Below are 25,533 nucleotides of genomic sequence, written 5' to 3' on the forward strand. Positions count from 1 at the left end.
GAAGTTTAAACTTATTTCGGAAAGTTCCCTCCTCTGGACAATTTGAATGTTTTGTTGCATCGACTGGAATGTTAAAGCTTTGAGTTTCCATATACTATAAAAGAATTATTTCCAAGAAACACAGTGTCTGAACACAGTCAATGAATAGATAGTAAAAATATGCCAGCATGAATTCTACTGTAAATCCCATCAAAACCTTTGAGAGAAAGATGAAAAGAGTTCAAAGGACCTGAAAGGCCAGCAGAGTCATGGAGAGCTAATTTATACAACAACCATCACACAGTCATTCTTACAGCATTATGAAACAGAATCACTATAATAATAATAATTAGAATAATAATAGAAGGTATACATTTTTCTAGATCCTCCTTGTTTTCAAGCTATAACTTGGCAATGTAATGTTTGGATGGATCTCTTCAACATAAATGTGTTAAAACTGCATTTAAAAGTCTGAACAGTAAACGCCCAAAGTTACTTTGCAAACCACACTTAATTTGTGCTGATTAAAATATTTATTGAGAAGTTAAAGAATTTATCACATGCAAAAATGTTTTAACAAAATTATGCAATTCTAAACAATACCTAGCTAACTCTAAATTAAGGAGATGAAGGATTGATAAATTAAGATATTAAGAATATATTTCATAAACATTTATACAAATTCTCTAAAAATCATGCATTATGTTCCATCTATCTGGGATTGTGGGTAATTGGTCCTGGAGGCACATATAAAGCATTCAATTAATTTCTAAAATCATTTTTAACATATTTATTCAATGTTAGCACTATTCTTCCCCGGGATGTGGTCATGAAATAATTAAGTAGTGAAATAATTGCTCATGCTTCTCAATTAAATAAATATTTCTCTTAAGGGCATCGTCCATAAGTTGCACAATAGTAAAATAGTTTTTTTTGTGTGAAATCAATTCATTAATAGGAAAAAATATTTCTTACAAGAAATTGGACCAAATGTTGGAAAAAAAAACTAAAGCTTCTGAAACATTTGAACTCCGCCATCATGCTGCTGAAACTAAGACGCAGGTTCCACCATGTTCTCAAGTGATCCCATCAACATGGAATTGTGATGTAATAATAATAATAATAATAATAATAATAATAATAATAATAATAATAATAATAATAATAATAATAATAATAATGTTCTCAGAGGAGAGTTCACATTTTTCATATGGCGCATCTTCCCCTTCCCCGTACAGACTGAGGAATAGCAAAGTGGTTGGCATGGTAACAGGAGTCCGGCGCGCTTGCACGTGCGCGTCGAGAGCGCACACATTTACAATGATGATGTTAATGTCTGAAGATAATGATGTTTGCAAAAAAAACCAAAAAAAAAAAGTGTTAATGCGCTGAACACCTTATATGGATATAAACACATTTTATGCATCAAGACAAATTATTTAAAAAAAGGGGGGGGGAAAGGTGCAATCTTGCGCATATCTGCGCCGAAAGACCTTTCACTAAATATGAAGTGCGCTCGTGATGGGTTTCTAATGGAGGAGGGGTGGAAGTGGGAGCCCTGTGCATCACAGAGTGTGCGTGGACAGCGTGGGCTTCTCTCTTCTCCACAGCGCACACACACGGAGCATCCTCACTCGGCTCACAGCAACAGCATCCTCCTCCTCCATCCTCCATCCTCTTCCTCGCCATCTCCGGGCTGAAGAGAGGAGCGCTTGCGGGATTTAAGGTAAGCATTAATTTAACACTAATTAAACATTGGAGCCGCTCGTGGTCTCTCGGAGCGGCGGGCATTCCCCCCCCCCCTCTCTCTCTCTCTCTCTCTCTGCGTGTGTGCTTTCTTTCTCTACGCATTTAAGACATCATGTGAAAAGCGCGATGGGGCGTGCTCACCAGCAGCTTGCTTCACGCTAAAATTAGGATCGATTTTGTGAATCGAGAGAATCTGATCCAAGTCGTGACGGGCTGCTGCACGGCCGTGTGATTTCTAAAAATGAGCGCATCTGTCAGGAAATGATTGGTCGCGTTTGGCGTACAAGCGGTGTAAAATTGGCCTTGTTAGCGACGTACATCGGCCTTTCTTTCTTTAAAAAAAAAAATCTTGTTGCACATATTTGCTCTTTATTTCATCCTGTTGCTTCCTAAAGCCAAATAAGCACATCAAAGCTGTTTTCAACAGAAATATAAGGGCACACGGAGGAGCCTTTCAGGAATATTTTAGCGCTTTCTTTGGCTGTTGTGATGTTATCAGGCGTCCAGATGATTTATTTCCACTCAGCAGATGGGAATCTCTGTACTATGAACAAGGTGGAGATGTGAAGACAGGTTGTTCTGGTTGGTCCTGCAGGGAAATAAAGCTGATATTGTTTTTTATTGTTATTATTTTTAAATGGAGGGACAAGCAAGAGGGGGGAAACTAATGGAGGCTTGTCAGTCTGAAGAAAAAATATAGCTATCATTACTCCTCCTCCTCATCAGGCCTTCCTCTTCTCCTTTTCTCTCAGCTGAGTGTTTGGGGCTGTGTGGAGAGGCTCTCAACTCAACAGAGATATTGTCTGTCTGTCTGTCTGTCTGTCTGTCTGTCTGTCTGTCTGTCTGTCTGTCTGTCTGTCTCTCTCTCTCTCTCTCTATCTATCTATCTATCTATCTATCTATCTATCTATCTATCTATCTATCTATCTATCTATCTATCTATCTATCTATCTATCTATCTATCTATCTATCTATCTATCTATCTATCTATCTATCTATCTATCTATCTATCTATCTATCTATCTATCTATCTATCTATCTATCTATCTATCTATCTATCTATCTATCTTCCACGTGTATTCTCTTTCTTGTGGCTAAACACAAGTACTGAAAACAGTACTTCTTCTGTCTTTTTTCTTTTTTTTTTTTTGTAAATTTCTTTCTTCTCGTCACCTGAAATGGAAAAGCCCAAGATGGCTGAGACAGTTCTTCTGAGTCCTGAGCTTTATTATTGCATGCTGCGCCAAGGAGAGCAGTACATCAAATCCCTACACACTCTGAGCACTGCTCTGAACCATTCAAGCTTCAAACTGTCTTTTTTAGCACTTTTCTAAATGCAGCCACGAATGCCACAATTCCCAAAACACGTCAGCGTAGGACACTCTGCAAACACGCTGTGATTTAAAATCAATTCTGTCCGGTCTAACTCAAACTAAACAATTCCTTTAGCAGCTTCCTCTTTGCATGCTCTCAGCCTATATTATCCCCAGGTCAGCCATACTGAAACACACAACATTTCCACCACACCTGCAATCAGATGTTTTGGGGACATTTTGTACCCACTTTGTCCAACGATACCATAAGGTAATTTTCCACGCTCTACTCGGAGTGCACTGGGAGAAAATGTAGCTAAACCGACTCCAACAGCTAGGATTTACCAGATGTGTTTTGATTCAGCAATGGGTTATGAGGCATGAAGCCAACTAGAAGATGGATGGAATTGACTCTAGAAAAACAGAGACTCTAGAAAAACTATTCATACTTTAAAAGGAAGGATTTTTAGAGTTATTTATCTCAATAATAGTTTACCATCAAGAGAAATAAAGTGATTGTCAATAGGTTCATGACGAAGGAATGGATGGTTGAAGGGTATGAACTGCAAGCAGAAACAAACAACATTTGAGAACAAAACGGGGATACAAACTGAAGATTATGTATTCCTTGTGAGCCATATTAAGCAGTACAGAAATAATAAAAAAATAACACTGAAACCAAATCTCTACTTGCTGTTCTTGTTGATGTACAGGCTTTAGTATTAGCTACTATGCAAATAAGTAAAAGAGGATTATTATTTGACCCATTTGAAGTCACTTAAAGTGAGATGTTAAGTGCCATCGCTACACAAATCATGCGGAAGTTGAAATATATATAAAAATATCCAAATTCTTGTACCAGAAAGATGAATTTCTGCTTTAAGCATTCTCTCTCTCAAACTAAAATTAAACAATCTTAACCACATAAAATCATCTGCATGCTTAAAGGAAAGCAATATTGTTCAAGTAAGACACTTTTTGGGTGCGGGAGCTGGGTATAATGGCTGTGCGATTATTACGTCCATCTGGGGATATTATTAGATTTGAGTCCTACAGTTTAGCCTGGCTGACCAGGCCTGGTTGGGCTCCTTTGATCTGCTCTCTTCATGCTGACAGGGAAATCTGCTGCCTCATGACTGGAAATGCTGCCCAGGATGAAACATAAAATATAATTACGTCAACACACATGCAGAAACTCGCATAAAGGTAGAGCAGTGATTTATTTCACAGTAAAATTAGTTCTTGATACATCCTGGTTGGTATGACTTGTTAGAAACACGAGGAAAAAAATAAGGAATGAAGCACTCAACATCGATATGAATATCAAATTATTATTATTATTAGTTTTAAGGATTCGTTTTATGTTTTTTTTTCTAGGATAAAACCAAATCAAAACCATGTTCAAAATATTAAAACTGAGAATTTGGTTCACACATTTCAATTGATCAAAGATTTTCTTTAATACATGGGGGTTTAAAACATAGAAGATCAGTGTATCAGTGTACACTGATGTCTGGTTGCAGGTTTCACTTAGATCATACTTTTTTTTTTTGCAATTTAAAAACTTCTTACTTAATTCTGGTAAAAGGAAATGACGATGTTTTTTATTTTTAAAATTGGTTGGTTCCTTGGCTTAGATATGGCTTTTAACCATAGGTCATAAATCTTTAATGGAAATAAAATCAAGGTTTTATTGACCCCTTTCTAAAAGCTTAGTTCATCCTTTTCAAAACTAGTTTGCAATTCCTCCTGCAGCACTCAGTTGTGTCTATTTTCTTTTTTTTAATTGTCTAAAGCCAAGCTGTTAATATGAAAAAAAGCAAGAATTTTGAGACATTTTCCAGTTTTCATTACTGAGGCATGATGTTTCCATCACCATGTTTCAACGTTCTTAGCTTTTGAAGAGTCTAACTTTCCAAAACAAACTATCAGCCTTTGATGAAAGGATATTGATCAGGATTTTGTGACTGAGATTGAAATGTTACTTTTGAAGTGTGAGGCATTTTGGATTGACATGCCAAGAATCCTTCTCACCCAAAGGCCTGAAGGAAGATTTACTCTAACCTTTGACACTTTTTGCTTTTAGTAAATGTTGTATGAAATGTAACTGGAAGTTTTTATCATCAGTCAGCAGTATTACTACGCTAATTCCAACAAAGTCACATTGAAGTCTTCTAAAATACATATTTTCAGTAACAACAACCATGCTTTATGATGAGGCTTTCAAACGCCTCAACTTAAAAAGAACGGTGGTGGCAGCAATATGCTGATTGGTTGAATAATGAAGAAGGAGGCCTACATTCAAATTTCTTTTAACTTAACCTCACATCACCTCATAGAAACCATGACATTTTCCAACAGGTGTATGAGACTTGACCTGATTTTGATGCTCTTGCTCATCTACGGATTTTGCTCCGAAGTGGGATCTGAGCCAAGAAGCCGACCGATTAGAATCAACTAGAAACTAGATTAGAATCCAGCAACTTAAATCAACTGAAGAAATGACATAGATTAGAGGAGGCCAGCAGGTGTTTTTATGGCAAGTCGGCGGAGCCGTCCCACATCGTCAGTATTTTAAAGCGTGCTCTGGCTCATTGTGTTTTGTATACCTGCTTACTGTTGAGAAGCACTGTCAGGACTGTTATTACCTGTCAGGGTTTGTTTCTGAAGCACCGGTGAAAGCGCAGCGACATCTCATCATCGTCTGTCTGCTTCTTCACTGCAGCACAAATTCAAAGTGACATCGCGTCTCATTTGCACCGTCACCCGAGGCTTGGTGTGCTAGTACATAAACATATTGATGTGGGGGCTCATCGAGCAAATGCACGAACAAGTTGGTGCCCTAAAAAAAACCAAAAAAAAAAACGGTCTTTGCGCTGCAAAATTTATTGGAGACGTGATCCCACAGCAGATGGGGGAATCAGGAGTCTGACTGCCAGCTTCTTCTTAATTTCAGGGCTCATTTGCTGTTGCACACGGCTTTGGCACATTTATCACTTTGCGTTTGTGCTGCTAATTAAATATTGTCAAACATGATATTTAACCGATGAAACAATGCCAAGCCACTGGCTCATTCTGGCTCACTTACTAAGGTTTCCTTCCTTAACTGTGTGGAAAATTGTCTTTTAGTGCTAGATTTGGAGATTTTATGGGTCAGGACCGCAATGTAGTCTGCTTCGTTTGAATTACTCAAATTGTTGAGTAATGCGCAACATTTCCATCAGAAACCATGTACTGCTTGAGGCCGGATGCTTTGGCTTGCAATTATAGCTAAGACCTTTCAGTGACTTGGCAGAGGGCACACTGTGTGGATGGGAGAAAGCAACAGGTTTAATCTAAGATAGGGCAGACGATGTAGCTTTGCTTGGGGATGAACAAAGGTAAGTCAGCATGCAAACATTCACCTCATCTTTGAACATCTCTTTATATGGTTTGGCTTAGCATGTAGAAGCAAAACCTACACTTGAATTTGTAACAATAGAGCATAAGTTTTGCACCTTTTGTTTTGTGCAGATAACCCGTTAGAAATTGTTTGTATTCAGTAAGCAAGATTATGTCATTTTGTACACCCTAATGTACAAACACTACTAAATAATGCAACTACAGAACTCAACGCAGCCTTTTTTCCCATTTGTATGGTGCGGCAGGCTCACACTGTACAGATACATTCATCACACTGCTGCACCATGCACAACTCAACAGTCTTAGGCTTACAGATAACACACAAACGCAAGTAATCTTCTATAAAGCTTTGAAAAGAAGAAGTTTTTGTATTTTTTTCTTTTGTGAATGTTTCAGCCAACCTACCATTTAAAGATTTTTATGATGACAGAATAGGCAACTGTATGAAAAGATTATCGATGTCTCCGACTCCCTTCACTGAGAGGCCACCACTTTTCCTCTCTTTTGTGTTAAGCCACCCCCAACTCACTTCCTTCTTTCACAGGTTAACACCTGACCAGCTATTTACCTCTTCGGTGCTCCGATACCAAACTCTGCAGGATATAACAGAATTAGCTGGGTCCTGGGGAAACTCGGCCAGATTCTCACAGCCTTACTGAATGTCCCATGTTTTTCCCCGGCTAACCTGAGTAGCCTTGGCAATCAACCGAGCCACACAGATCACGCTTATTAAAGCGGCTGGTTTCCCCTTTATTACAAACGGCTCATGGAACTGATCCAGATACGATGTGGTGACTTGTAGGGATGTTGTTTTAATAATCTGGTGCCATCTGAAGAACTTCTCAGTCACGCAGAGGTCCAATTGTTCTACGGTTTAATTATGTGATTTGTAATAAAAAAATTTGTAGGAGGTAAAGATTGATCTCACTTTATGTTAAGTTATTGCCTTTAAGCTGGTTGACTTCAGTCTAAGACTTTTGCGTTTCCTTCCAAAAGCTTCTCACAATAGTTTACTGGAATTTCGGCCCATTCCTCCTGACAGAACTGGTGTAAAACCTTTCTTCCCTTTATATCTGTTGTCTCCTCAGGAGTATATCAAGTGAGCTGGGAGTCGGCTGGTTTGTCCTGAACACAGGAAACCCCCCCCCATCACTTTCAGAGGCCTCTCAGCAAGACCTTTCTCCTCTATCGCTTCTTCTAAATTGTCTTTAAAATGGAGGACGGCTATCAAAACCGGACTGCTTTCATAAAAGGTGCCAAAGACATTGCGAAAGAAGTCAAGCGGCAAGCCTCAAAGAAAGTTGGCCGCTCGGTGGATCGGATGAGCGACGAGTACAGCAAGAAGTCCTACAGCCGCTTTGAAGAGGACGACGACGATGACTACCCTATGCAGGGGAGCCAAGATGGAGGCTACTACCGCAGCGACAGCCAGGCCGCCAACGACGACGAGGGTGGCCACAGTGACTCCACCGAGGGCCACGACGAGGACGACGAGATCTACGAGGGGGAGTACCAAGGAATCCCCAGGGCCGATTCTGGGAAAGGCGACCTGGCCGGAGGTCCTGGGTCAATAACAGCCGGGGCTCAGCAGTTCAAAGATGTTGGGGCGTCCGAGGCGGCGAGGCGGAAGGACCAGGAGGAGCTGGCTCAGCAGTACGAGACCATTTTACAGGAATGCGGCCACGGGAGGTTCCAGTGGACCCTGTACTTCGTGCTGGGGCTGGCACTGATGGCCGATGGCGTGGAAATCTTCGTGGTGGGGTTTGTCCTCCCCAGTGCAGAGAAGGACATGTGTCTGTCTGAACCCAGCAAAAGCATGCTCGGTAAGACTCTAATGGTGCTCATTTCTGAGGGAACATACTCCTGTGTGTCAGAGATTAAGGTACTTGTTCAAGTCCTATTTAAAACACTTCAATGACTCACTGTTGCTCTTGGCGACATGTTCCTTCATCACGCTGTTCACACATGTAGTCAGTTCCACATACGTCAGGAGAGTCTTTGGGGGAATTTTCAACTCTAGCTGCAGTCTTAGTTTTATTTATTATTAATGGTTTAGAGTCTTGTGTTCTCAGGAATGATGCCGCACACTTTCCTGCTAATGGATTCCCGGAAATCCATCTGTGTTTATGCTCCGTGAAAATTTTGGGAGATAATCTAGAGCAGAAACAAGAGCAAGATAAAAAAATTTAATTCTGACAAAGAAAGAGCTGTTCTGTTTAATTTTCCAGTGACTGTTAGGGAAAAGGTTATACAGGCAGGCAGGAAATGTTAATGGCTTAACAGAATAAAGTCTGCAATTTTTCATAACTTACAGGTTGGTTTAAAAACGTTCAGTGAACTTACCAGTTACCTTACTGGTTACTTTCAGGAACTTACAGGTTCCCAGAAATTGTCTGAAACATTTGTGTATTTCTCTGATTTTAAAGTACTTTCTAAAAACCTTTACCAGCTGATCAGAAAGAAGGATCATGGACATCTAATGCTGACATGATTTACGAGTTATAATCCTGAATGCACAGTATACTTTCCAAAAATCTGGAGGTTATTTTGTGGAACCTACTGCTTCATAATTCAGTTTACATAAAATACAAAAACTTAGTAGAAACTTGTAGGATTTTACTGGCTACTTTCTGAACTTACAGGACAATTGACTTGGAAATTGTCATTCTAGAAACTAAATGAGTACTTTCTACAACTTTATTGGGACTTACTTTCCTGAAGTTAAAGACTTTCTATGTGGAACTTAAAGGATATTTTTCAGGACTTTCCCAAATGTTACTGATTGTTTTCCTACCAAGCCAGCTCTGGCAATTTAATTGATACAGAACAACAACCTGGTAAGCCAGCAAATATTTCAATTGTTAAATTCAATATGGTGTATCCCTTCAAACTGCTGGCGTAAGATGCTTGAGGAAAGAGGTTCAGATAGCTTCTCAGCAAAGGATTTTATTTGAAACTGCATGCCGTACTAGGAAACCCGAATCAAGAGGATATCTTGGCCCATTTGTTGAAATCCCTATTGATCTTTAAACACAGGTTTGTTTTTGTTTTTTACAGCACATATATACAGAACCATATTAGCATTACTCAATGTATAGATCTTACTTTCAAATAAGTTTTGTCCTCATTCACACTTTCCATATCTGACCTTCTTTAGCTCATGCCTCCACACTGCTAGAATCCAGACCTTTCCTTATTTAATCAGCCCCAGCACACTCGGTAGTAATCAAACACCACACAGGTAAAGGACATAATATCAAAGATTAATAAGATAGTGAATTAGTATTTTTGCTCAGAACTGGCTGATAGAAAAAAAAAACATCTGTAAACATCAAATGTTGAAAGCTAAAACGTTTTGTTTGCTCTCCTGACAGGCCTCATCGTGTACTTTGGGATGATGGTTGGGGCTTTCCTCTGGGGGGCCATGGCAGACCGGATAGGCCGTCGGCAGTCTCTCATCATCTCTCTGTCCATCAACAGTATCTTCTCCTTCTTCTCGTCCTTCGTTCAGGGTTACAGCACTTTTCTGTTTTGCCGCCTCCTCTCGGGTGTTGGGTAATTGCACCTTTAACTCTTTTTGTGAATTCCTCTATCCAGCACGTTAATGTACTATCTGAACATCACACTGTAATGGGATTAGTAATGTTTTCCACCCCCAATTGATAGTATTTTTGATGTTTGGGTGACCAGTTTATAACACAAAATCAATGTAAAACTCTCTTACAACATTTCCTAAGAGAACAATTATTGTCCTGTAGAGTTTTATTGTTGTTCCAGTATTTTCCACTTCATTTGAAATGATGAATTGAAAGGTCAACATCATTCCCAGTGAGTTACAACCAATAACCTACTCAGTGATCACACAGGGCAGAATGAAAAGCTTGAGTCATCCCTTATGTCTTTCAGCTTCCAAGCAGCCAAACTTCATAATCCCTTAAAGTCATCTTCATCATTCATTTTTAAAGCTGCTTAGAAGAATATTTTCTTCCATAAATCAAACATAACTATGGTCTTAAACTCAGAGTACCACTGTTGTGTCTATACATGACAGGCAGCTAAGAGAAGAATTGATTTTAAATCTCTAGGCACTTTATTACTGGCAGCCAGTCACAAACACACAATTTATTTCTAGTGCTTTGAGTTTTTAAATGAAAAATGCCAACAGTGACACATTCTGGTAGGTACTGAGTAAGAACTGTATTTTTGTATTGATTCCTCGAGGCTCAAGGCAGATCAATCATCTTAAGGTCAAGCAGTTCCTTGGTTTCAGGTTTTTGCTTGTCTCTTTTCATTTATTAGAGCAAAGAACCAAATAAACTCTCACTGGGAATAACGTATCTGTACAAGACGTTTCTAGTAACAAAGTTCCTAATGACAAATTAGGCTGTATATGATGTTGTTTATTATGAGCAGGCGACAGTTAAACATTGGATGATGTACAGCTCAGTTGAAAATACATTGAACCTTTTAAAGACATGGTAACTTTTACTCTTTAAAACGAAATCAGAAAAGTCTGTGTCCTGTGCAGCGGAATAAATAGCAACTGTGGATGATTTAAAGCAATGGTCCCCAACCTTTTTATCGCGGACCGGTCAAGACTTCGACATTTTGCTGCGGCCCGGCAGGGTGGTATGTTGGTGTTCTCGCTAAAGCCTGAATATGCCCGATTTGGGTTGTCTTGGCCCTTTTCTCGCAGCCTGTGGGGTTTTCCCTGACTGGGAACTGCAATACAACTTGTTGAATGTGACAGGTAGCCAATCAGAAAGCACGGTGACGTAAGAAGAGAGGGGAATCCCAAACAGCTGACACAGCGCAACTGTAAGTCCGATGGATATCGGAGATGATATGTGGGAATGTTTATTATTATATGTAAAGGTCATTATTATATATTATGTTTATTCAGTTAAAAATGTTAACTACGAAAAAACATATTCACCTCCAAATCATAGTGCAGCAAATAGAGCGGCTGCTCCCGCCGTCTTTCATCCACCGCCTTTTCTTTTGTTACGTCTTTTATCTCTTAAAATGAGTCCACAAATAATCACTATTGCTTCTACATCGTCATCCGTGTTTGGTTATTCTAAATTCCCGCTATGTTGGGGGTTTTACTGGATTATTCTCTGGAATCGGGATGTTCGTGACTGGAATCGGTTTGTGTTGCTCCTGCCGTGTGGCTGGAGACACGAACCGATTGAACCTGTTGTTCTTTTATCAGCTCTGTGGTCACAGAGGTTTGGAGAATCGGCCGACATAATTAAATCTTGCCATCTAAATCAGACTTAAGACTCACAAGCTCTACTCATCTCCTCTCGGCCACTACCCAAACGCTCGCTGACTCTGGTCGCTATGGTAACGTTTACATACCCCTTCAAAATAAGATACAGATGCGCCACAAAAACGAACATTTTACTTTCTGAAAATTTTAACTCACAATAATGACTAACGGGAGCCCTGAGCTTGTTTCTCTGCAACGAGACGGTCCGATCTGGGAGTGATGAGAGACAATAACACCCGAAGTGTTGACTGAGCACAGCCTGCTTGGTCTCTTTGTGGCGAAGCAGTTTGAAGCTTCATTGCCTCATTAGCAGCCGGTCGCCGCATGTTACGCAGAGCGGGTTTGGTGTGGAACTCACCTGTCCAGGATAAATCCATTCTCCTGTCTCTTCTTTGGGCCTTTTCCCCTTTGCAAAGAAACTTTCCAAAGACATCTGATCTGTTTCTTACTCATTTTGCTACTTGTGGGCTCAATGTTGACGCGCAAGTAACCAAAAGAATCCGGTTAAAGGGTTTTCAAAATAAAAGATCCTCCAGACTCAAATAATACATAAAACGCAAATATTTAATTATTTCTTGCGTGACCCGGTGCCAATTGGTTCACGGACCGTTACTGGTCCACAGACCGGGGGTGTGGGACCACTGATTTAAAGCAGCAATAGCAAGATTTTTTGGTACCAAACGAGACAGCAAAACAAGCACAATAAAAGTCAACAAGTCAAACTGTCTCTGCCCAACAGTCTCTGTCGTCTTGTGTCACTGGTCCAGATAATATCAGTGGTTTTAAATAACTTCCTGCTGCAACATTTTTGATTAAAATGGCTGAATTATCTCCTCAATCTGTCAGCAAGTTATACAGAAATAGATTAATGATCCACGCATCACAAGCACATAAGATGAAGCAGGGGAATTTCTGAAAACACGCAGGTCAGTAGCAGGGCTAAGGACCACTACCCAAATGCTTTCTGGCATTTTGGGCTATAAAGTGAACAAATTAAAATAAAGTTATACTTTCTTTTACAATGACATAAAGCACCTCTCCTAACCTTTGGACTCTGACTTTTACAGAATTGGTGGCTCCATTCCCATCGTGTTCTCCTACTACTCTGAATTTCTGTCCCAAGAGAAGCGCGGCGAGCACCTCAGCTGGCTCTGCATGTTCTGGATGATTGGAGGAATTTATGCGTCCGCCATGGCCTGGGCCATCATCCCACACTATGGTGAGCATGGAAATACAAATGATCAAGGAGCGTTAGGGCCAACATGTTGGGCTCTACAGTCTTTTCAGATTTACTTCCAAATTCATTGTGTGCTGCTTGTTGATTTGATTCAGTTCTAGTCTTCCTTTCCAGCCCCCTGGTCTCAGGCTTTTACTGTCTAATCTGTGTAAACGACGTACATATATATAAAGTTGGCCTCCATTCTGCTGTCCTGCTCTGCCAACATTTGTTATTTGTCATTTTTTAAAAATTGTTTTGAACTTGCACTACGGCTTGCAAACTAGTATAATTTTTATGTAATCTTGCAAATTTCCTGTTAATTCAAATTCAAATAATATTTGAATCTTTGTAGCCCTTTGTGATTTTAAGACAAATTTAATTGGCCTACTCTATAACCGCTCATTTTCACTAAAAACTAAAAACAAACAAACCCCCCCCCCATATTTGGCTCATTGCTGTTTCAGCAATTGTAACAATGGAGGTACTTATAATACCCACTTCACAAGTGACTCAGTAACGTGAACATGTACCATGAGCAAATATGTGGAGCTGCTATATCTCGTTTACTTTCATCAAATGATCCAAAACATGTAGGCGGTATTTTGCAGAGATCCATTTTCGGCCAAACACCATCTGGTTAATTATTGCATGTTACACACAGTCACTGAAAAAAACAGTTTGTGAGCTGAAACTCACCCCTCTGAGCAAACAATGACAAGATATTTAGTCCTTATATTGCGTTTCAGCAAGTTAAATCACCAGTATAAGTTTTGACTTTATACTGACGTATGGTTGTAACTAATTTCCCTGTTTCTGTTTGGTTAAATATCTTTTGTTGTTATTTGTCTTTACTTCCAAGGGTGGAGTTTCCAGATGGGCTCAGCGTATCAGTTCCACAGCTGGCGAGTGTTTGTGTTGGTCTGTGCGTTTCCTTCTGTTGCAGCCATCGCCGCACTCAACGCCATGCCTGAGAGCCCACGCTTCTACTTAGAGGTGTGCATAACCAGATGACAGTCTGTCTTTTTAGAGCTTTACACGTTGCTTGAGATTTTACCGATTAAAAACTTGGTGGAATATATATTTACTTTGAAAATTTATTTTCTTAGTCAGAAGTGACACGTCTTCATCTTCTTTTTCAAAACAGAATGGGAAGCATGATGAAGGCTGGATGATTCTGAAGCAAGTTCATGACACAAACATGAGAGCGAAAGGACACCCAGAGAAGGTGTTCACTGTGAGTATCCTCGAGAAATAGTTGCTGCAATCACTGAAACCAAAAGTTGAAAAAATATTCCAAGAGGCGACAGACAATAAACATCAATTCATAAATGCATAAATGGGAAAAATGTCTCGCTGTCTTACAGTTACCTGCATCATTACTGTGCAACATTCAGAATGTATTGTATAATTTATATATTGCTCATTTGTTTGATTGACTTCTAGACTCTGAAGGCTCAGAAAGTTGTGAGCTTAAATAATCTTGTTTAATCAGTCAAATCAAATCGGTTTTTATTTGTATAGTACCAAATTAAATCAACATAAAACGATGTTTAACATTTAATAAATCGTTTGAAAACTGCTTTTTGTATTTACTCTGGTTATCTTTGTCAATGAAGATCTGAAGTACGTAAGTTTGACAAGAACAACAAAAAACCCCACAGAGAACTGTAATGGGGCAAATATTTTCTCTCTACGTTGTTTTTATATGAGATAAGCTTGAGGTTTACAAGGTTTTCAAGGATTATTTTCAAACATATTTCCTGAATTGGCTTCTATGAAAGCCTCTGACTGTCTCGTGTCCGATTACTCCAAGGTCACCACAATAAAGACTGTGAAGCAGGTTGATGAGTTGGTGGACATTGGCACCGACACCCCCGTCTGGCAACGCTACAGGCTGAAGATTATGAGTCTCTCCCAACAGGTCGGTAAAACTGTCAGAGTTACAAATGTGCTTTTTTTTTTTTAAACCCAGATTTTTTTTTATGTTACAATCTGCAGCACAGCCACAGCACTGTGACACAGTTCTGTTAGATTTTGATGCATTCAGCCTACTTTCTGCTAAATGCAACGCCTACACCCTCCGTCCTGAATAAATAACACTTAACAACGAGGGTTGGAACTTGGTTTTGATTCTCAAATTTCGTTCAGATGCAAAGCTTAGAAATTAGCTTTGAAGAGTAATTAGATCAAACCCAGATAAGGATTTATGTCTTTTAAATGAATCTTGTTTTTTTCTCTCTTCACACGCTGCAGATACGGAACAACATTCTTGCCTGCTTTAGCCCCGAATACAAAAGGACCACCTTTATGCTCATGGCTGTTTGGTTCAGCATGTCTTTCAGGTGAACCGAAGAGCCCAGTCACTGTTCCTGTAGCATCTCACATATATATCCTGCTTAATTTTGGTGCTTCTTCCATCTGTCTTGTCTTCAAAAAACCTTGCAGCTACTACGGGCTGACGGTGTGGTTTCCTGACATGATCAAGTACATCCAGAAGCAGGAATATGAATCACGGACAAAGACCTTCACCAAGGAGCGAGTGGAGCACGTCACTTTTAACTTCACCCTGGAAAACCAAGTCCATCGCGATGGATACTATTTTAATGACAAGTAGGGCTTTCTTCTTATTCTGATGTGTAGCAAACGTGGGACATGACAACCTCTGTTAGTTAAAATGAGTTATATTTGCATATGATTGAAATGGTTCTTTTAAAAATCACAATGTTGACAGTTCAATTGAAACTCAAAGATCATACTGGAACTAGACTATAACAAAATCAAAAATCAACCAATTATTTACCACGCAAATGTGTTTGTTTCATTTCCAGAACATGAAAAACAAAAGTCTATTTGGATCTAAATCTTCAAAATACTAATTAAATGGAAAAAAATCAAAAGGCTATGAAGGTCTACTGTTCTCTGAAATTTAAACAAAAGTTTCACAGGTAATTTTGAGTTGCTTTTCAACTGAAAATTGATCAACTGGGGTCTGGAAATTTTCATCTGGCACATACATCAGGTGTTTAGTTAAATTCAAAAATACCTCAAATACTAAAGATACTGACTGGACAAGCCTGACCTCATGTAGCAGTCCGTTTTACTGCAAGTCTAAGGATTTGTGGTTGCAGTTGAAGCATTATTTCTGCTTTTGGGATGTTAATCAACTGCTTCCAGTTGTAAACCGCCTTATTTCTTTGATTATGCATCATAGCAAATGCCCATAAATAAAAGTGTATCAAGAAAAATCCTTCCAGCTGCAAATCATCAAAAAATCATAGAGAATATTTGGCCAATAAACGTCATGTTTTTGCCAGAAGCTGAGGAAGGAAAAGACAAGTGAGAATTTAAAGCTATTGGATCATTGTGTAAACTTTAGAACTGATCATAAATCCATTGTGAATCATTTCAAAAACTCTTAAAACTTTGCGAAAATCATCATTCCCTTTAAAGTGCGTGATTAAACATAATAAAACAGAAACAGGAACGGTGACACGCTGTCACAGTGAAGGCTTTTCCCAAAAGTTTTAGTCAGAGTAATGCAACGTACACATTTGTGTGAAAAGTCTGATTCATAAAGGTGGCGCCCGCAATATAAATGATTTATTCAAAAGTCTGTAGTGCAACTTTAGAGTTATCTAAAGCTTGTGTGTGCAGGTTCCTCAGCCTGAAGATGAAGTCCATGGTGTTTGAAGACTCAGTGTTTGAGGAGTGCTACTTTGAGGACGTCACCTCCACACACACATTCTTCAGGAACTGCACCTTCATCGCCAGCTTGTTCTACAACACAGGTAAATACTATTATAGCAAATATTAGTTAAATGTGATTTGGTGAGGAGTTTGGTTTTAATTTTAGAGCTGTTGCTCGGTCATGCTTCAGGATGGGTAATCATAATGACAGTGTGATATTTTGTCTCCATCCCTTGAATCTCCCCTGCATAACGAACAAACAAAAACGAAAAAACAAAACAAAACAACGGTTTGACAAGACAAGCGAAAGCAGAAACAAGACTGTGTTTGTCTTTTTTATATTCCTATAATTCATCGAGATGGAAATTAGAATAGAAAAGAAGATCCGAGAAAACATTTGGGAATGTCACTATTACATAATATAATAATGCACAAACAAGAAGGACTGCAGTAAGAATTGAGGAAGACTAATTTTACTCTTTCACTTTCTGTGAAATAAACATAAACACTTACATTTACAGTTTGCATTTATCCATGGAAATTAGTTTGTTTAAAATGAATACACATAAATGAATAATTCGATTTTACAGTGAAATACCCAGAAAAAGAAGAGCAGTGAGAAACAGCAGAAACCCTGTGATGCTTGTTACCCTGGGTTACTCTTTAGCTGCACCAATCGTAGCCACGGCAACACAAACAAATCCAGCACAGAAACGGGCTGACGGGATTGGATGAGAAGCGACTCTTTGAGATTTAGAGAGCATAAATCGAACAGGGAACATGAGACAAACTTATCCGTGTGGGTGGAGACAGACTCACTTAGAGGCTCCTGTGACCGTCCTCTGCTTGTGGCTTTGATTCCTGCCAAAGGTCTAAATCAACATGTCAGAGTCGAAGCTGGGAATCACATCTGAGAGCCTCTAACGCTTCTTTTTGCTGACATTTTGCAGCCCTTCATTCTTAGCTGTGACAGATTTATTCTCGCCTATTTTTCTCAGGGAAAGCACCGACCTCTTTCCTCTCACGCTTGAAGCCAACGACGTATTCTTTTATTTCCATCACTGCTCCATAAAACTTGTTTTTTTATTTTTTGAAAGCCTTGGATGACTGTAGTTTTAACACTGTCTTGGGGAATTCTAACTAATCATAAGCAGCTCCGACAGAAACATAGATAAACTGAAGCTATAGGAGTCATTTAATCTCATATTTTGATCGTTTTTTAAATTTCCAATGACATTCAGCATTTAAATGGTTCCTTATGACGACAAATATGTCTGCAACAGGAAAACATGGCTTGTGTAGTAGCAATAACAGCAACACAGGAACAGTTTGCAATGATGGCATGCAGAAGTTTACAAAATCCCTTGCCTGTTTTAAACCAACAGTGTGCACAAGTTTAAGTTTAAACAGTGGAAATATGGCAAGCCATTGTGTCATATTCTCTTTATTGGAGCAGGTCTGGGAGAATCAGAAGGCGGTGCTATTGTTTTATTTATTCTTTTCGTTACTCTGGAATTTTTGGTTGTTGCATAACCATGGCAACTTGTTGCTATGGTTACTCATGGAAATAACTTTCACAAAGGGAAAAAGTAAGAGCAAACATCCTTTCAGCTCTACAACATCTAAAATTAAAAAAATAAAAATAAATAAATAAAAACAATGCTTCCACCCCAAAAATTATGAGCATAAAGAACGAATCAGAAGTGAGCAGGATGGTTTTGGAGGGATGCAGGTTAGACTTGAAACTGGTTCACTTTGCAGTGGGATGACCACCATAAACATGCACAGACAACAGAATGGCTTAGATCAGCATTTTATGTGTTAGAATGGCCCAATTAAAGTCCAGACATAAATCCAGTTGGGAATGTGTGGCAAGGCTTGAAAATGGAGGTGGATTTCTGATTTTCATCCAATCAGTTGAGAGAGACGTCAGCGTCAGGTTAGATACTGACTTCACATAAAAGCACCCTGCATCTTGCAATATTTTTAGTTTGTTTTCACGTTTGATCTGAATCTCTTGAGGTTGCAGTCGTCAGTGGGAACAATTATACAACTTCTTTCCTTCCTCAGATTTGTTCAAGTACAGGTTCATCAACTGCAAGCTGATCAACAGCACGTTCCTCCACAACAAAGAGGGCTGCATGCTGGACTTCAGCGATGACTTCAACAACGCCTACATGATATACTTTGTCAACTTCCTCGGTACACTAGCTGTGCTCCCCGGGAACATTGTGTCTGCGCTTTTGATGGACAAAATCGGCCGTTTGAGGATGCTGGGTAGGCAAACGCAATCAAGTTTGAATATCTACATTTGGTATGACTGCAAAATTGATTTAAAAGTTATGTTTTTTTTTTTCTTCTTCCCCAGCGGGATCTAGCGTCATATCCTGTGTCAGCTGCTTCTTCTTGATGTTCGGAAACAGCGAGTCGGGGATGATCGCCCTCTTGTGTCTGTTTGGTGGCATCAGCATCGCCTCGTGGAACGCCCTGGATGTGATTACGGTGGAGCTGTACCCGTCAGATAAAAGGTAGCACAACAGCAGCACAGAACAGCTTCATAGTCAGTCGTTTCCGGATCGGTAACTACGGAAACCCCTCTGACTGAGGTGCCAGAAGTGAAAACTGTTTGTTTTAAATGATCACCTTTAAATTTTTTTTTTTTTGTTGGAATAAATCCTGCAGGGTTTTTTTTAGATTTAAAACGAGTAGTTTATGATTCTAAAACAATGTTTGATAAATGTTTTTACATCTAAAGGGTTTTGGCAGATTTTATGCTACAACATTATTACCAAACTCCTTTCTATTGGTGTTTTTATTGCTCGAAGTGGTTTTTATTAATAGTTACCCAGGTTTTTAGAGAATCAAATATCTTTCAAAATTTCTGTTTTTATTGTTTTCTTTGTTATCTTTGGTCTTTTTTAAATTGATTCATCTATACAAAATGGAACCAAATTGCATCTTTGTGACAGTAGTATTGAAAAGACGCAAAACACAAAAGCGCTCGTTTCCACTGCGATCGTCAATAAATATAAAACCCAATGAAACATAAAACAAGGGACATAATGGTTACAAAACAGTTTGAGAGAACAGAAAAAGAGTAATAGATTTTACAAAAACAATTAAATAAAAAATGGAGAATTAAAGAAACAAAATAATCTAGATTATTTACATCAAGTATTTAAAGATTACAAATGTTATCTAAAATTTAAAAGTCACCTTAGTAAATAGGCCTGAATCTAAATGTATGCCACACTTTTTAGATTTTTACTGTAAAAAATAATAATAATTTATCGATTTATAATTATGCAATACTTTGTGTTGCTCCGTACAGAAAGTTTCAGTAAAATGCATCAAAGTTTGTGGTTACAACATAAAAAAATCTGAACATTTCTGCCATGTGTACAAACATCACTGTTTAAGGATTTCAGTATACAGTTTTTTCCAGACTATAGAGCGCACCTCACTACAAGCCACACCCACATAGTAAAAAAAAAAAAATAAAAAAAAAGAAAACTGGAAATATACATCTATAAGCCGCACTGCTCTCGGTTTTCCACAAGGAGGCAGCAGAAGGCTGCGTCCTAAATCTGCTGCTAGCATGTGCTTGTATGATGAAAATCAGCACTTTCTTCTTTGATTTTCAATTTTGACTTCCAATGATTCACTTCATGCTAAAGAGCCCCCTGGTGGTTGAAGAAAAATCCACAGAAAAGCCGTACCGGGCTGTAAGTCGCATGGTTCAAAGCTTAGGAAAAAAGTAGCGGCTTATAGTCCGAAAAATACAGTAGGAGCCTTTTTAATGCCTGAATGAGTCATAGGTCAGAAGTAAATGGATGTATAAAAGGAAAAAGATTAGAATCTGCCAATTTTCAGATTGGCAGATTCTGAAAAGATTCTGCCAATCTTTTCAGAATGGCGGATTCTGAGGGGAAAATGCCCCTCATTTTCCCCTCATTTTCAGGGGAAAAGCATTTTCAGGTGCTTTTCCCCTGAAAATGAGGGGAAAAGCACCAAGTCACCAGCAAAAAAAAAAAGAGAAAAACGTCAAATGACTTTCAGAAAGCTTTTTGAGGAGATGACAAGAAAGCATTCCTACTCGGATACAAAAGGAGGAATGATTTAGGACTTTTCCACAAAACTTTCTGTTAAAATATTCTACATTTCACAACTGATAGCTGCTCTCTGTTCTTGTCTTCAGGACCACAGCGTTCGGTTTCCTGAACGCCCTCTGCAAACTGGCAGCTGTTCTGGGCATCAGCATCTTCCAGTCGTTCGTGGGCATCACAAAGGCCGTACCCATCTTATTCGCCGGCGGAGCGCTCGCCGCCGGCAGTTTCCTCGCGACAAAGCTGCCTGAGACGAGAGGCCAGGTGTTGCAGTAAGGCAGACGACCAGCAGTAGGCAGCAGAGTTCAGCCGGAGGGAGAGTGTGATAGGCCTGAACATCCCAGAGAGCTTCAGCGCTGCCCGTTCGTTTCACAGCAACAGTAGAGACTGCCTGCCCCCCTATTGTAAGCCCAGAATCCTTTGAAATGTGGATTGCATCGTTCAATGTCAGGTATTAAAGAAGAGCAAACATTTTTTTTTTTTTTTTTAGAAAACCCGCACAAAATCTCAACACCTGTGGCTTATTTTCAGCTGCTCTGACATGTATTACAAAAGTCTAATCCTACAAAGGTGGTTAAATATGTATTTGTACTAAGACACAGTCACAGCGGAATGGCAGAAAATACTGAAAAGAAGAAGCATTTGTTGGGGGAAAGATTTAGCCCATGCGAGATGAAATCGCAGCGTTCTTCTTTACTCGTGTGTCTTAATCTCCATGACTGGTTTACAGAGCTGTTACTTATTATACTGTTTTCTAATAGTTCAGTTCATCACTGCCAGGCCCACTGAGAGCTGGTATTGCCTACCAAAACCCACTAAAACATTTCAGTAAAGCTGATTTCCTCAGACAAACAGACAGAGATGCATTTCACAGGATTCTTAGATCTAGTTCCTCTGTGTCAAGCCGGTGTTTACCCTCCCTGTTGTGTGACAGTCTGTGGGTGTTCATGGGTGAGAGGGATGGATTTTGGTCAAATATTTATGTGTGAGAGGAGACCATAGTGTGCTTTTTGTCTGCATTCGCTGTGTGTTTTAAGGGAGCCAGTTGTGTTTGAGCTTTTGTGGATGGAAAAACTGTGAGGTTGAAGTGTTTGTTTTTAGGTGAAAATCAGGTTTTGGAGTTAGCTTCACAAAAAGGTTAATGTACGTCGATCGAATTGACTGCTTGTTTTTGCGTCAGCAGAATGTTTTCATATTTTGATTTATTATGGTCATAAAGATTCAAAACAACTCTTAATGTCATCTTATGTCCTCAGACTCAGGAGGAAATCCCAGACCTTAAACAGGTTTAGGTAGTTTTATCCTGAAGTTGATTTGTTTCTTATTGTGTTCATAATTCCCCAATCTGATTTTTGTTTTTGTCCTGGAGGTCAGTGAGTGGTTTGCAGATACCAAGACTCACTGTGATATTAAATTAAATGTATTAAAATTAGTTCTAAGACTCTGTAAATGCAGCTTTAAATGTATTTCTTCGGGAATACACCCACAAACACACCAGTCCAGGATGTGCTGCTTCAAACATCGTACAATTTAACGATTAGCATTTCTGCTGTTTCATGCATAGCTCTTTCTTTGGCATTGATAGCTGTTTGGTAATGATTAAGCACATAGTGCAGAGCATGTCATGGCACAGACAGACAGAAAACTGCAGCAGTTTCTACTTGGGATCAGATCAAGTCCTTCCTTTATCACCTTGGTCATTAAACAAATGGGACCAAAACTAAAAAAACAGGCAGCAGAGCATGTAGGGAAGATGTGAGTTAATTTTAAGGGCTCCTGTTCAGTCATTCCTCACTGTATTAAGTTTTTACCGAAAAATTATCTGTCACTGCACCACTCTTCAACTAAAGCGTTCTGAATACAGAGTGGATCGTGCTTATTATTGATTCTTGGCATCATTCGTCTGAAGTTTACATCATCATGTGTGCTGACAATCAGTGAGTGTGAGATTTTGACCTTAACACATCCTCTAAATTGTGTACATGTGTTTACTAGTAGCGTACTGTTATTTTATAGTTGTGGGCGGCATAAAATTAAATCTGCAAAAGAACGAAGAGATGAATTTCTAAAGGAATATGTTGTTAACAAATAGGAGACGGTTCTTATTACGAATAAAAATTACTTTCACACAATTGTTTACTACTACACATATTTTTTAAAGTAAAGAGAAAAATGAAATTCATAAATTTGTTTTTAAATTCCTCTATTTTTTGTATTTATAGTTGTATTAATATATTATTGATATAAAAGTACTTAACAGTAGCTTACTTTTTTTTCCATTAGCGAAGTGGACTTGCCCAAAACCAAAACAATCTTTGAAACACAACATAAGAATACAATTTAAAACATTAGGGCTTAAAGTAAAGGAAATAATTGCACAATATAAACTTAAAAACACTGCAGACTTGTTATTTTTATGTCATTCCAAAAACATAAAGTCAGACCGCTATTGACTTCTGTTAGCATAGTTTAGCATAGCAAATGTGGTGCAAACATATTAACACTGGAAATGCAAGGCTGCCAGACATACAGTAACTTTATACAACGACATTTATTCTTTCACATATGAACAAAAACTGTTGCTAGCTCATGTGCAACTAGCATTAGCCATGTAGCATAGCTAGCTAATACAGCAAGTTGTGAAAGCAGCAGATAAAACTGACATGAGCTATTTCTTAAAAAGTCATTGAGTTTGTTCATGATTCATTTATAGATTTCTATTGATCTTTTATACCTCCCATAAAAACTGCTTTTTCTACATACCTCAGTTAAAACATTTTTGTTGCAATGCTAAGTGAAGCTAGCTGTCTATTGAATCAAACATCAGAGCTTATTTCAATAGAAACTGACTGAATGAAAAAATAAAAATCACTAAACATGATGGTTCACGTTTAGTTAATTTGATTTTTTTCATCAGTATAGATTTTAATTTTGAAAAGGCCTTAAATGAAGCCAAACATGACATGACTGATTAAACACAAGGCAAAAGCGTGACTAAAAATCCACAAAAATAACTTTTTTTTTACCCGTCAAATTTCTGTATCCAGCCTATCTTGACGCATGTTTGTATCGTATTGTCTAATCTCTTGGATGTCCTGTATGCCAGCTGTTTTTGTCTAAAGAGAAGCAGTGTTTTTCATTGTTGTATGATGACATAGATCTGCTTGCTTGCAATGATTGTTCTTTATCAAAGTGGGGTCAACGTTGGTCGAACTTGATTATGTGACATGACAGTTTGTCGACGGTAACTGTGCTCCTTGTACAGCTTGGACCCACACTCATACAGTTTATCAATAAATATCTGAGGATGATGCTGTTCGAAACACATCAATCTTGTCAGAGACACAAGATAGGGAAGGCCGGGAAGAGGCAATAGTAACGGGAGCCAAAAATGTGCATAAATTATGTACGAAAAGTTAGAAATCACATGAACCTACTTGTTTGAGTTTATGGAAGAAAAGAGGACAGGTAAGCAATAAGAAGGGCCACGACTTATTAAAAAAAGTTTCTTGTTAAAGTGTAAGCTCCTGTCCAAAATGTAACCAAGTGTTGCTATCTGTAAAATCTATACATGTACAAATGAAAATCTTATTTCTGGTTCGAGTTTCATGGCAGCATATAGACACCAGAATTACTTCCCTTGATTATGGTGGTCTGTTAAAGGTGTTTTCATGGCATGATATTTGTCTGATCAACTCCTACAAACATACAGATGGGTTCTGAATGACTTGTTTACCAAAAAAAAAAAAAAAAGGATCTACCCATCCCGGAAAAGCACTCATTTGCAGAGAACAGCGAGAATCCTTCATTTTATGTGGGATAAAAGGAGTTTACATTTGTGTTTTATTCAGTTTGACTCTGATCTGTTTATTAACTAATAAAGGTTCTTCTCTAAATGTAAGTTCACTTCAAAATTCAGTGTATTGTGTGTGGAAACTGTAAATGTTTCTATGTAAAAGTACGGACTTTGTGGGGAAAAAAAAGATCAAGAAAACAATTAGAAAAAGTTAAATATGAAAAAAAAGCTATTATGTGTTGTCTTTGTGTTTTGTAAATGAAGACTGAAAATCTTGGTAAATAGTATTTATTATCATGGATATTGAGATTATTTTGGTGATGCTGAAAAGGTGCTGTATGTATTTTCTGTGAGACTTGTTCTTTATGCTGGGTTTTGCACATTTGTGCCAGTTATCCAGTTCTATGAGGAAAATTATAATGAAAATAAAAATAATAAAAAAATAATGTCTTGCATTGCATTTAAAGGTAAGTTTGATACATTTGAGTCTAAATTCAGTTTGGAATTTCCTTTGAATTTAAAATATTTCCACAGGAATTGCATTAAATCACACTATTGGCCATCTGTTGCCTTGGGGAGAAGACATTCAAGCATCATCCATTCTTGTAACACTATTGCACATAAAAGTTGATCCTTTAAAAAAAAAATAAAAAAATAGAACCACATGAAGCCACGGCTTTCATTTGATCTGTGCATCAAATATCGCAATGAGCCCATATCACCTAAATACTAAAATGCTCTTCCTGATCGTTGCGTCACCTCAAGATTAACAGCATGAGTCATTTTATGACTCTTGTGTGAAATAAAAACACAGTAGAAAGTATTATACAAAACATTATTTTGAATCAAAATGACAGAAATAGCATAAAAACACATGGATTGTAACCCGGGCCAAAAAGGACCCACTGACGGAAGACTGTATAGTCAGTCACTCACGCATCAGAGGGTCACTGACTTGTGCAGCTCCCAAGGGGAGAAACCAGACTCTTTCTAGGCTTAATCAGCGA

General features: G+C 38.5%; 1 protein-coding gene across 1 annotated transcript; it reads left to right on the forward strand.

Moving 5' to 3' along the window:
- The first annotated feature begins 1,471 nt into the window (after positions 1–1,471).
- LOC103472453 (synaptic vesicle glycoprotein 2A-like) lies at positions 1,472–24,986 on the forward strand. The gene is made up of 13 exons (XM_008422100.3): positions 1,472–1,705; positions 7,532–8,266; positions 9,818–9,998; positions 12,786–12,937; positions 13,797–13,930; positions 14,082–14,171; positions 14,751–14,858; positions 15,191–15,279; positions 15,383–15,547; positions 16,592–16,725; positions 18,695–18,901; positions 18,993–19,152; positions 20,823–24,986. Exons 2-13 carry the CDS (start codon positions 7,657–7,659, stop codon positions 21,004–21,006), a joined length of 2,214 nt encoding a protein of 737 aa, XP_008420322.1. The 5' UTR covers positions 1,472–1,705; positions 7,532–7,656; the 3' UTR covers positions 21,007–24,986.
- Positions 24,987–25,533: the final 547 nt, after the last annotated feature.

The sequence above is a fragment of the Poecilia reticulata genome, chromosome 11 (genome assembly GCF_904066995.2).
Source record: "Poecilia reticulata chromosome 11, P_reticulata-male-v2, whole genome shotgun sequence".
Taxonomy (NCBI): domain Eukaryota; kingdom Metazoa; phylum Chordata; class Actinopteri; order Cyprinodontiformes; family Poeciliidae; genus Poecilia; species Poecilia reticulata.

Coding starts and splice junctions, on each gene's coding strand:
- LOC103472453 (XM_008422100.3), top strand. CDS start 7,657: ATGGAGGACGGCTATCAAAACCGGACTGCTTTCATAAAAGGTGCCAAA. Junction 18,902..18,992: donor CGGCCGTTTGAGGATGCTGG/GTAGGCAAACGC, acceptor CTTCTTCCCCAG/CGGGATCTAGCGTCATATCC. Junction 19,153..20,822: donor CTGTACCCGTCAGATAAAAG/GTAGCACAACAG, acceptor TCTTGTCTTCAG/GACCACAGCGTTCGGTTTCC.